The sequence below is a fragment of the Scyliorhinus torazame genome, chromosome 17, assembly GCF_047496885.1.
Source record: "Scyliorhinus torazame isolate Kashiwa2021f chromosome 17, sScyTor2.1, whole genome shotgun sequence".
Lineage (NCBI taxonomy): Eukaryota > Metazoa > Chordata > Chondrichthyes > Carcharhiniformes > Scyliorhinidae > Scyliorhinus > Scyliorhinus torazame.
Window position 1 is genome coordinate 56,769,174 of NC_092723.1, and position 13,506 is coordinate 56,782,679.

The 13,506-nt window shown below is 42.3% G+C and overlaps 1 protein-coding gene across 2 annotated transcripts in view; it reads left to right on the forward strand.

Moving 5' to 3' along the window:
• Positions 1 to 12,856, forward strand: part of tmem183a (transmembrane protein 183A) — a 41,500-nt gene extending 28,644 nt beyond the window's left edge. The window contains exons 5-8 of one of the 2 annotated variants that reach the window (XM_072480455.1): positions 5,666 to 5,846; positions 6,713 to 6,793; positions 7,894 to 8,076; positions 9,492 to 12,856. In XM_072480455.1, the coding sequence (XP_072336556.1) occupies positions 5,666 to 5,846; positions 6,713 to 6,793; positions 7,894 to 8,076; positions 9,492 to 9,677 (631 nt within the window). In that variant the 3' untranslated portion in view covers positions 9,678 to 12,856. The remainder of the gene's footprint in view (positions 1 to 5,665; positions 5,847 to 6,712; positions 6,794 to 7,893; positions 8,077 to 9,491) is intronic. The other variant, XM_072480456.1, reaches the window with a different exon arrangement.
• Positions 12,857 to 13,506: the final 650 nt, after the last annotated feature.

The window sequence follows — 13,506 nt, forward strand, 5'->3', positions numbered from 1 at the left end:
CGGGTCCGTTGGAGGTGGAGGGAGCATACCGAGTGATGGTGCGAGGACCGAGAGCAGGAGAAATTCCCAGAGCCATAGTGGTGAGATTCCTCCGTTTTAAGGACAGAGAGATGGTCCTCAGATGGGCAAAGAAAACTCGGAGCAGTAGGTGGGAGAACGCGGTGATCCGCGTGTATCAAGACTGGAGTGCGGAGGTGGCGAGAAGGAGGGCGAGCTTTAATCGGGCCAAGGCGGTGCTTCACAAAAAGAAGATAAAATTTGGAATGCTACAACCGGCAAGACTGTGGGTCACATATCAAGGGAAGCACCACTACTTTGAAACGGCGGATGAGGCGTGGACATTTATTGTTGAAGAGAAATTGGAATAAGTGGGTTATTAAAAAAGAACGTTTGAGACTAAGTGGTGGGGCGAATATGGGGGGCGAAGAGGGGGGACAAAGGGGGGAGAGATGATTTTTATGTTGTTAATCCTGCGACCCGGTAACTTTTCTCTCTCCCACAGGTTGTGGGGGAGGGAGGTGGAGGAGCTGGGGGCGTTGGCCATTGGGGGTGTGGCCAAAAGGGAAGCGCGGGCTTTGTTCCCGCGCTATGATAACTATGGCGGGAATAGGGAAGCAGGAAGGGGGGGGCGTCGCACGGTGCGAGCCGAGGTCACGGGGGGAAGCCGAGGTCGGCCAGAGTTTGCTGACTTCTGGGAGCAACATGGGGGGTGTAACTACGCTAGTGGGGGATCTAGCGAGGGGGGTGGGAGGGGGGATTTACTGGGTTGCTGCTGCTGGGGAGAAGGGGGAGCTGGTATGGGGTGGGGTGGGCGGGGCGGGAGGGCACCGCCTGGGGGGGACACAGCTGCGTGGGAACCGGGTGAGGAGCTGGATCAAGAGGGGGGGGGGGTAAAGAGCTCCCCAACCCGGCTGATCACGTGGAATGTGAGAGGGCTGAACGGGCCGATAAAGAGGGCACAGGTACTCGCACACCTTAAGAAACTTAAAGCAGATGTGGTTATGTCACAGGAGACGCATTTGAAACTGATAGACCAGGTTAGACTACGCAAAGGATGGGTGGGGCAGGTGTTTCATTCGGGGCTAGATGCGAAAAACAGCGGGGTGGCTATACTAGTGGGGAAGCGGGTAATGTTTGAGGCAAAGACCATAGTGGCGGATAGTGGGGGCAGATACGTGATGGTGAGTGGCAAATTACAGGGGGAGACGGTGGTCTTAGTGAACGCATATACCCCGAACTGGGATGATGCCAACTTTGAGGCGCATGTTAGGACGTATCCCGGACGTAGAGGTGGGAAAGTTGGTAATGGGTGGAGATTTTAACACGGTGCTGGATCCAGGGCTGGACAGATCGAGGTCCAGAACCGGAAGGAGGCCGGCAGCAGCCAAGGTGCTTAAGGACTTTATGGAGCAGATGGGAGGAGTAGACCCATGGAGATTTAGCAGACCTAGGAGTAAGGAGTTTTCGTTTTTCTCCTAAGTCCACAAAGTTTATTCGCGAATAGACTTTTTTGTTTTGGGAAGGGCGTTGATCCCGAAGGTGAGGGGGACGGAGTACACGGCTGTAGCTATTTCGGATCACGCTCCACACTGGGTGGACTTGGAGATAGGGGAGGAAAAAGAACGGCGTCCACCCTGGAGAATGGACATGGGACTAATGGCGGATGAGGGTGTGTGTCTAAGGGTGAGGGGGTGTATTGAAAAGTACTTGGAACTCAATGATAATGGGAGGTCCAGGTGGGCGTGGTCTGGAAGGCGCTGAAGGCAGTGGTTAGAGGGGAGCTGATATCAATAAGGGCACATAAAGGAAAGCAGGAGAGTAGGGAACTGGAGCGGTTGCTGCAAGAACTTCTGAGGGTGGACAGGCAATATGCGGAGGCACCGGAGGAGGGACTGTACAGGGAAAGGCAAAGGCTACACGTAGAATTTGATTTGCTGACAACGGGTACTGCAGAGGCACAGTGGAGGAAGGCACAGGGTGTACAGTACGAATATGGGGAGAAGGCGAGCAGGTTGCTGGCCCACCAATTGAGGAAAAGGGGAGCAGCGAGGGAAATAGGGGGAGTGAGGGATGAGGAGGGAGAGAAGGAGCGGGGAGCGGAGCGAGTTAATGGAGTGTTCAAGGCATTCTATGAAAGATTATATGAAGCTCAGCCCCCGGATGGGAAGGAGAGAATGATGTGTTTTCTGGACCAGCTGGAATTTACTAAGGTGGAGGAGCAGGAGAAGGTGGGACTGGGAGCACAGAACGAAATGGAGGAAGTAGTGAAAGGAATTAGGAGCATGCAGGCGGGGAAGGCCCCGGGACCGGATGGATTCCCAGTTGAATTTTACAGGAAATATGTGGACTTACTCGCCCCGCTACTGATGAGAACCTTTAACAAGGCGAGGGAAAGGGGACAGCTGCCCCCGACTATGTCACAGGCAACAAAATCGCTTCTAAAGAAGGAAAAAGACCCGCTGCAATGCGGGTCCTATAGGCCTATTTCCCTCCTGAACGTAGACGCTAAGATTCTGGCCAAGGTAATGGCAATGAGGATAGAGGATTGTGTCCCGGGGGTGGTCCATGAGGACCAAACTGGGTTTGTGAAGGGGAGACAACTGAATACGAATATACGGAGGCTGCTAGGGGTAATGATGATGCCCCCACCAGAGGGGGAAGCGGAGATAGTGGTGGCGATGGATGCCGAGAAAGCATTTGATAGAGTGGAGTGGGATTATTTGTGGGAGGTGTTGAGGAGATTTGGCTTTGGAGATTAGTATATTGGATGGGTACAGCTGCTGTATAGGGCCCCGATGGCGAGCGTGGTCACGAATGGACGGGGGTCTGCGTATTTTCGGCTCCATAGAGGGACGAGGCAGGGATGTCCTCTGTCCCCATTATTGTTTGCAGTGGCGATTGAGCCCCTGGCAATAGCATTGAGGGGTTCCAGGAGGGGAGTACTCGGGGGAGGAGAAGAACACCAGGTATCTCTGTATGCGGACGATTTGTTGTTGTATGTGGCGGACCCGGCGGAGGGGATGCCAGAGATAATGCGGATACTTGGGGAGTTTGGAGAATTTTCAGGATACAAACTGAACATGGGGAAAAGTGAGTTGTTTGTGGTGCATCCAGGGGAGCAGAGCAGAGAAATAGAGGACTTACCGCTGAGGAAGGTAACAAGGGACTTTCGCTACTTGGGGATCCAGATAGCCAAGAATTGGGGTACATTGCATAGGTTAAATTTAACGCGGTTGGTGGAACAGATGGAGGAGGACTTCAAGAGATGGGACATGGTATCCCTGTCATTGGCAGGGAGGGTGCAGGCGGTTAAAATGGTGGTCCTCCCGAGATTCCTCTTTGTGTTTCAGTGCCTCCCGGTGGTGATCACGAAGGCTTTTTTCAAAAGGATTGAGAAGAGTATCGTGAGTTTTGTGTGGGCCGGGAAGACCCCGAGAGTGAGGAAGGGATTTTTGCAGCGTAGTAGGGATAGGGGGGGGCTGGCACTACCGAGCCTAAGTGAGTACTACTGGGCCGCCAATATCTCCATGGTATGTAAGTGGATGGGAGAAGAGGAGGGAGCGGCGTGGAAGAGATTGGAGAGGGCGTCCTGCAGGGGGACTAGCCTACAAGCTATGGCGACGGCGCCGTTGCCGTTCTCGCCGAAGAAATACACCACAAGCCCGGTGGTGGTGGCTACTCTGAAAATTTGGGGGCAGTGGAGATGGCATAGGGGAAAGACGGGAGCCTCGGTGTGGTCCCTGATAAGAAATAACCATAGGTTTGCTCCGGGGAGAATGGATAGGGGATTTGGAACATGGCAAAGAGCAGGAGTAACACAATTGAGAGATCTGTTTGTAGATGGGACGTTTGCAAGTCTGGGAGCGCTGACCGAAAAATATGGGTTGCCCCAAGGGAATGCATTCCAGTATATGCAACTGAGGGCTTTTGCGAGGCAACAGGTGAGGGAATTCCCGCAGCTCCCGACGCAGGAGGTGCAGGACAGAGTGATCTCAAAGACATGGGTGGGGGACGGTAAGGTATCAGACATATATAGGGAAATGAGGGACGAGGGGGAGATTATGGTAGATGAGCTGAAAGGGAAATGGGAAGAAGAGCTGGGGGAGAAGATTGAGGAGGGGCTGTGGGCTGATGCCCTAAGTAGGGTAAACTCATCGTCCCCGTGTGCCAGGCTAAGCCTGATACAATTTAAGGTGTTACACCTTATGACTGGAGCACGGCTCAGTAAATTTTTTGGAGTAGAGGATAGGTGTGCGAGATGCTCGAGAAGCCCAGCGAATCACACCCACATGTTCTGGTCATGTCCGGCACTACAGGGGTTTTGGGTGGGGGTGACAAAGGTGCTTTCGAAGGTCCAGGTCGAACCAAGCTGGGGGTTGGCTATATTCGGGGTTGCAGAAGAACCGGGAGTGCAGGAGGCGAAAGAGGCTGATGTTTTGGCCTTAGCGTCCCTAGTAGCCCGGCGCAGGATACTGTTGATGTGGAAGGAAGCCAAGCCCCCGGGTGTGGAGACCTGGATAAATGACATGGCAGGGTTTATAAAGCTGGGACGGATTAAGTTCGTCCTAAGGGGATCGGCTCAAGGGTTCACCAGGCGGTGGCAACCGTTCGTCAAATACCTCACAGAAAGATAGAGGGAATGGAAAAGAAGAAGACAGCAGCAGCAACCCGGGGGGGGGGGAGGAACCAGAAGGACTCTCAGGGATGTTAGTGTATAAGTATAATATGTATAGGTTGTTGTTATAGGTAATTGTATACTGGACTGTTGACTTGTATTTTTGGAGAGTATTTATTTGGGACAAGGCAGTTGCCATTTAGTTTTGTTTTTTTAATTTTGATGTTTATATATTATTTATTTCTTGTTTAAAAAAAACTGGCCATTATTATTTATATTGTTATATTACTGTGTAAAAGATACACAATGTACTGTTATGGTTGGCCAAAAATTTTGAATAAAATATATTTAAAAAAAAAAGAAACAGTGACTAGTTTGGCCGCTGGTTATGGAAATAATGGATAAGTCTAATTTTAGCCACTCTAAATTCTTGATCTGTCCAGGAACTAAATTGTACGATATAGTGAAACCTATAAATTACAAACTGCTTTGGGGGCAGCAGCTGTTTTTTGACAGATATCTTTATGTTCCAGATGATCATTGTATCCTCAGTGTTCAAAAGAAATTCAGCCAAATGGAGTATTTTTTATTCCACATTCATCATGGCAGAGTAAGTGCTCTTTCCCTGGGTTCGAGCTGTGCAAGCATCCTGTCCCAGCAATAGAGCAGATTCTCTACTGCTAGGACGCTGGGTAAAGAGTTTTGCATTCTGCAAAAGCCAATTATTTCACATAACCTGCTGCCACCTTGTGCAATATGTGTTTCCTATGTTTTAGGTTGCAAAGGGCCTGGTGTGTGTTGAAGGTTGTTTGTAGTTTATAATTTGCAACTGTATGTGGTTTCAGAGTGCCTCCTGCACATTTTACCATTTAAGTTATTTAGGCCTATTGAGTGTCTTTGTTTGCTACTGTCCTTTTTTTGGGAGTGCCTGTTTATATAGGTTTCACTATGTGTACATTAAGAATCTATTTTTTAAACATACAAGTCAATTTTGAAGTCATATTTGCTGTGCTTTCACTTAACTGATCTATAAATATACGCAATATACAGGTACTACTGTTCAGATGTGTACTTGCCTGTACGTTTGCAACGCGAGGTCATAGGAAAGTTGGGTTCCCTGCGTGCCTGTGTGATCCGTTCTTTGTACCACATGTATGAACCATTTCGTGCTCGTGTATCAGACAAACCTGCAATTCCCGAGTCTACTCCAAACACATTACAGAACTGTAGTGTAAGTGGAAACTTAATCCTTTGATATATCCCATTGTTTAGACCAGTACATTTTGGTTAAATTAGAAATCTTCGCTTGTGATTTTAAAACCCGAATCGAAAGTTCTCTTGATTGTGTTAACTTTGTACAATACTGTGAAAAGAAGATTTCATTATGTATGTAGCTACCAAAACGGCATTGTTTTGTTTATGAAAACTTTTAATTAAAAGCTAACATACTGGAAAGATATTAATGGAATAAAATTGATTTTTTTTTTTAATGTTGCAATGTTGCCACTACAAAAACTTGTGGAGTGAGTTCTAGATTTTTGCCCCCCATACTAAGCATAACAATCTAATGTAGATGAAAGTGCATTGTAAGATACGCTTAAAACCATCACTGGGCCATGCTTTTGCAAATGCTGTTAACACTTAGTTTTGATACTCCAATTGAATTTGCAATTTTAAAGCTTGCCTTTTTTAAAATTACACCTATTTCCTAAATCTTGCTTTCACAGAATGACACATGGACATTTCTGTTTTAAAGCTGAAGGTTTGTTGAAACTTAAAATGCGTTGAAGTAGGTTTGTTTTGAGGCAATCCTTTAGATTTTCGGTGCAGCAAAAGAAGCAAAATTAAGTGATATGTGTTCTTCTGACTGGCTACAAAAATGTGTTTGCTAATTCAGAAAAGCTGTCAATGGAAATGTGCAAATCTATATTGAAGCTCACTGCACCTGTTAAATGATTTGGTTAACGAAAAACATTATCATGTTTGTACAAACTGTGTAGTCATTGAGGCTGCAATTTTTCATTCTTTCCTGTCTTCTCTGATATAAATCACATTGTGTGTTAAGCTGACTGAGCATTTCATATATTCTGTTTCTAGTGCTTGCTCTACTGGTGCAAGAAGGGAAGTGGGAATAGATCAGACCAAAGATGGGAGTTCAACTACAAATTCAAAAAACAGGTGTGCAATTGAAAATTTAAGTTTGTGATTATTGCTTTGTTCTAAAGATGGTATCATTTCATTTTGTGAGTTCTCAGTTGTAATAGTGCTTCCTTCAGAATCTTTAGGATATTAAATTATGGTACTATTTTGAAGCTGTATTTCCACTTTTCACCTCTACAAAATGTCTGAATCATTCTGGCATGGTCCCAGAAATGTGGATCACAAAATGATAGAATGTAGGTTTGTTTAATTTCTAATTGCAGTAATGGCACTGTTAGAAAATGCCAAGCAAGCTCCAACTTGCTCCCTGGGGTCTTTTTGTTGGGCCAGAGCAGTGAGATGTATATTTTAGGGGGAGGTGATTTTTGGGCCAGAGCAGTGAGATGTATATTTTAGGGGGAGGTGAACTATTTTGTGGTGATGGGAAGAGCCAAAATTCGGTCATGGGCTGAACAGAGTTCTATTTCTCTTGCTTAACTTTCCAGCTTCTGTTCTCCTGCTATATGACTGTTCTTATGTATAAATCCTGAACTGTTTTGTTAACTTCAAATAGATATTTTAAGTACTTTACCCACCTCCCAAGTAGATCAGATTTTTGCAGGGAGTACCTGAGACCAATATCCCAAAAAAGTTCCGTGTTTGATTTGACAAGAATTTGCTGACATAAATCTTATTTTTGGCCTTGCCACCGCTGGATTAGGAGCTAATAATTGGCCAGGATTCCAATTTCATATCATTATCCAGATTCCCTTAATAGAAGACGTTGGTTTAGGACAACTTGGCTCTAATACCCTTCAGAATCAAATATGTTATTGTTAAAGCTGCGGTGCATATTAGGCTCTTCAACATGTTGCTAGAGGGTGATTACGTGTGAATCGCATATGCAATAAAGTATTCACACCTTCAGGATACGTGAAAGGAAATTTACCAAAATAATTAAATATCCAATCATTGGTAAGCTTTGTAAGAACAATACTTATTGAAATGTTTTGGTTTTATGTTTCAAAATTTGCTGTCGAACCTTTGTTGTATTGCAATAAATGAGTTGAGGTTGGAATGGAAGCAATTCGGTTTTAAATTGCTCAGTATATGTATATATCACAATTTGTCTCCTCCAGTCTATCAAGTTAAAGAATGGCTCTCGAAATGGGCTTCAGTTTCCAAGGCAATATGAACAGGTACACAAGAACCCTGACCAAGACTGCTACTTGTTGCAAATCACTACCCTCAATTTCATCTTCACGCCAGTGGTTATGGGAATGACTCTCGCATTGGTAAGAGCAAATCTGAACATTCCAAAGGTGAATTTGAAAGCAAAATAGTGTGCGAGATGTTGAACTGTTTTGTTTCCTCCCTCTGACCCCAGTTCACAGAAAGAGTGAACTGACCACACATTCAGGAACAATTAGAGAGAGAGAAATCATCATTGAGGGAAATGACAACTTTCTGTTCTAAATCACTCAGTCCACGCCTTTGCAGCTTAACTATTGTTTCTCAGGATGAGGGATAACTGGAAAAATCTCAAATTCCTGTAGATTGTTCAGATGGAGTTGAAAATTATTGGCTCATAATTTTTAAAGTTTTGTGTATTGTGTGAATCACATTTGCCATAGGTTACAGAACATTAGAACATAACAGCGCAGTACAAGCCCTTCGGCCCTCGATGTTGCGCCGACCTGTGAAACCACTCTAAAGCCCATCTACACTCGAGAACATTTATGAATTCTCTCTTTGCACTATATTTCTTAAACTTCGTATATCTTTAATTCTTTCAACTCTGTACAAGGGTGATAAAACACATTTTTAATTGCAAACAGGAAATGTCAAGCACACGGAAATGCTCAAAATGGTTGTGTCCTTAAGCTCTTATTCAGTAACATACTAGTATGTAATCAAGGTAGCCCTAGAATCAACCAGTTAGGCACTGAATATATCATCCAAATGCTTTTGTGCACAATCTGTGTGGCATACTGTTCATTGAATAAAAGCAACCTGTTTCCCAGACTGATTTCTCAAGATTCTCATGGATATAAGAAGCAGCCGCTCCAGTTAGTTATGGAGATCTAGTTGCAAATGACATACTGGCCTGCGGTTATGTCGTTGGAACTGCTTGCAGTGTTTTGATATAGAATTGGACTAGTCGGAAAGGAGCTTCACTGACTTCCTTTCTGTTTAACCATTGCATAAAATGGTTCAAAGTTGTTTTGTTTAAACAGACTTCGACGATTGGTATCATTTTAATTCTGTAAAAAAGTTACGAATAAACCAGTTTTGTGCTTTAGTTTGCTGTGGGGAAAAAAGTGACTGATGGTCGTTTATCTTGTGTTATGAAATGGCCATGATCGAAATCCTCCATGAAATTTGAGGTTGCTTGTTTATCTAGGACTTGCTATCCCAGATTTTATATGGTTCCTTCAAGTTGTGGGAAGCATAGGGTTCTTATTTGAGCTGACTTCTGTGTTGGTCATGAGAAATAACTGGAAGCCCAGATCTTAACCCTTGATTTCTTTTTGCTTTGAAGGAATAATCGCATTGCTTCTGAAGTCCAAAATCTATTCACCAAAATTTATTAGAACGCTGTCATTTATTTATTATGTGACAGATTACACATTTTATTTTGCATTCCAACAGTGACTGCACTTCAAAGGTACTTGGCTGTAATCATGAGATTGTGACAAACCTTGTAGATCGCAAGTCCTTTTCTTTTCTCTTGCAGTTTACAATAAGTGTGAGCACTGATATGAGGCACCACCGTGTCAGGATGCTGTTCCAAGACTCTCCACTTCCACATGGGAAGAAGCCGAAAAAGGACCAAGGACTCCAGGTTATCTTGGACCCTGTGCATAGTGTGCGTTTACTGGACTGGTGGCACCCACAGTATCCCTTTTCTGCCAAGATTTAGTACTATTTCCCTTTGGAGCAACATAACATGAAAATGTTGGACAAAAATTGGGCACTGGAAAGTGCTTTACATGGTAGACATGGAAAATGAGTTCAGTTTTTAGAGCAAGGATTTATGGAATTTTGAAATTCATGTTTCTGTTATGTCAAAGGTAGAATTAGCAACTGAAGTGTAAAAATTGAAAGCTGGAATGTTAACACTATTTGGAACCCCAGATCTGAGAAAGAGAAAACCAGTCTCCCTTCTGAATGGAATTTATATAAAGGATGCACTCAACATTACAACTCTCTGTTCTTATTTTATATTAACTTTTCAGAATGTTTGAAATGTGGTGTAAGCCAGTTTTCTCATGTCTTGGAATGTAATGAAATTATTTCTCAAACACTTGAACCGATGTACAAAGAGTAGGACAGTTGCTAGCCCGCAATTATCCCCTCACTTGGGGTGCGTTCGTGCAATAGGCTTTGTTTCTCTAGTCCGAATGACAACCAATATAAAATGTTCTTTTTGTAATGTTTCCACTAAAGATTGTTATGAAATTGATTTGCTGCACCACCTCGAAACAAGGCTTTGTTACTTTTGAGGGCAATAAATGTAGCTCAGGTTATAAACCACAATGTGTCTCAGATCGTCATGAATCGCAAGAAAAATTAGCGTCCCCAGTCAGTTCATTCCCTAGAAAATATTTGAAGAACACTGTTTTGAAATTTGACGTTTTTTTGCCCTTTTCACTCCTTCCACTATTTTAATTCTAAAGCATCAGACATGGAATAAAATGAAATAGTGTCTTAGCTTTCGTTTTGTGTAACTTGAGGGGAAGCGGTGTTTGCCAGACAGTACCTAGAGTAGGGACACTAACTTAGTTGTCAGCCTTAGAAGTGAGCAAAATGAGTTGGAATTGTGAGGATGTAAACTTGAACACATCCGCTCCATGTCTGGGCCATTACGTCTATGGAACACCATTTTCATTGCCACATATGGTACTTTGGAAAATAGTCTGATCACATTTTTGTAGGTGGTGGATGGCGACAATATCTTCCTTGATTTTCTCTCAAAAAAATGTAATTTAAACATTTTACTTGCCGTCACAGGTCAGGAATTGCAGTGAGTGGTAGCTGTGCACAAATTGAGAGAGACGCTGATTATTATTGAACTCCAGAATCTAAAAAAGTTGCAAAACTTGTTTCCGTTGCAAACCTGTAGCTTGGTGCAGTTCACGGTTTGTTCGGGAAAGTCTATTGAGCTGTATTTTGTACACTTTTGTTTTCACTACTTAAACCACAGGCGGAGTCCTCTGAAGACTAAAACACAGGGCGAGACTGAATATTGTGATGATCTAACCTGGAATGCTGTCTGACATGCTGCTTAAATGAAGTAAAATAATAAGTTAAATTTCAAAGTAGCATTACATTTCTAAACGGGATCAAATACTGTGAGATTTGAATTATGAAATTCAAAAATAATCATTGAATACAATATCATGTATGCAGATGAGTCTACTATTTCAGGTTGAGAAATTTGAATACAACAGGCCATTACTCTCTAAAGCAAAACTGATTTATGCACAGAACAATTTCGGCTTGCTTGGATCTAATAACATAAATATTTCAGTGTAGCTTGAAGCTTGTGCAAAGTGATATTTTTCTTTCCCCCAAATGGACACTTGTGTGAAAATGTAAAAGTTCAAGTATTTTGAGTTTCTTTTGTCTTATAGCCAATGTAGTTTGTGCTCTTAAAGCTGTTTCTCATTAAATATGCAAAAGCACAGCATGTTAAGAGACGATTTTGTGGACAGATTACAGATGCAGTGGTCCCAAAATAATGTGGAATGTGCAGAAAAGTTCAGACACGGTATTTAAGCCTGTACTTAAATATGCAGATTTTCTAGGTTTAGGTTTGGCCATTGCTGCATTTTACCGAAATGGACTTCTTGAAATTACTGCACTAAGTTCCTGATTGTGATGGCTTAGCTTGCATTCCACCTTCTACTGTAATTTAATTTATCCTATACTTTATAGGTATTCAAATGTGAATTTCCTGCAAGCAAAATAATTTCTTTTGTAAGTTCATGAGAGTCAGAAACTTGCTTTAATTGAAATGTAGTTGATTGCTCCCATGCAGCTACTTTACAGAGATGGGTGAGGCACGGGTTCCAAATAATTTGGACAATTCCACTTGCAAGCATTGACAGAGCCAGGGCCCCAAGTGTAGCACCATGTCCAATATATTCAAACAAGTTTTCACATGGAACTTGTTTCTTCCCAAAAACCTAATTGCTTTGTTGAGATGTCTTTTTAATATAAATATTATTTTTCTGATCCAATTTTTGCAGTTAAAATAGGAAGACTGTCTAAATTTTTAATAATTCAGAATCAAAATGCTTTTGTTGTACAGTCATATATGCAGGCTTACATGGTGCATTAAGAGCAAGAGAATATATTGAAACTTTAAAAAAATGTCAGTGATTCTGCATTCCAGTTTTTCTGCTGTGACATTTGCGTTGAGACTTGCCTATTATATAGCCATAAAACACTGCCATCATTTCCCTTAAAAGTGATGGGATGACATTGGAGGAAGTAATGAAATATGATCATCAAATATAGTTGCAAGTAGAAATGTTGGAAGTTGATTATCAATACCCTTGACCATTTAAAATTGAGACTTGCACACTTTTAGAAAATGCCCTTTTTTGGTGAGTAAACTTGTTGACATTTGATGTTTAATGCGTGCTACTGAGTAGAAAATCGAACGGGGATAAAATACTGGTGTACACCAAAATTGTACCACTATTGAACAATGCTGCAAGACTTATAGCAAGGCAGAAATCAATGAATTATATTCCAAGCTGTTTAGTTCTACTTCAGCAATGTATTGCTAATGTCCTGTAAAGTATCACTCCAATGTATTGAAATATATCCTGGCTCCTTCGACTGGACTTTAAGTAAATGTTTAACTTTGATGTAGGTTGACAAGTGAGCATGATTGCCTGAAATACATTTTTGAATTTGTTTCTTTCATAACCTAAGATTCTAATGTTCAATTTTTAAAAAAAAAAGTAAAACCTTGAATTTTACACAAGTTGAAATGCTTCTGTGCAAAACTTAAATCATTTTCAGATGGATTGTATTTTTACTCTGTACAATTTCATGAGCCCAATAAAGTTTGCGTAAAAGCTTAAATTCTTTCGTCTTTGCTATAAGAACTATCAATGCATCTCCGACTAGAGCATCAGGCAACATTGTATCTGAGGCAAACTCAATTCCCCACCGAAGAAACTTAGTTGACAAATTTTCGGGCCAGCAACCTACTGGAATATATTGTTCTTCACTTTAGACTATTGTTTGAAAGCACTTTTCATATTTTCCAAGGAGGGAAAATGGATGTTTTCAAGTAAAAACGAGAGAAACATTTGAATGCACAAGTTTGCTTAATTTTGTACTGCTCTTATGTGAACATACCACAACAGGGGTGACCTCAATGTCTTCTGTAAACTTGTGGATGCCCTCAACAGTGGGATCTTTTAATACATTAAAGATGCTGTACAAGTAGAAGTTGTTAAATAAACATTTTATAATCAGTTACTGAAAGCGATCCCTAGGTGGCAGACTGCTACAGTTTCAAATACATTATCTTCCTGGCTCAAGACGATGATGGCTTGGCTTACATTCCACCTTCTACTGCAACTTAATTTATCCTATACTGTATAGGTATCCTCTGAAGGGAATTGAGGAAAAAGACACTGCCATATTACTGAGTATATATTCTACAAATCCAGTTGAGATTCAATTTTATAGTTGCTCTGTTGAAATATTTCCAAGGACAGCCCATA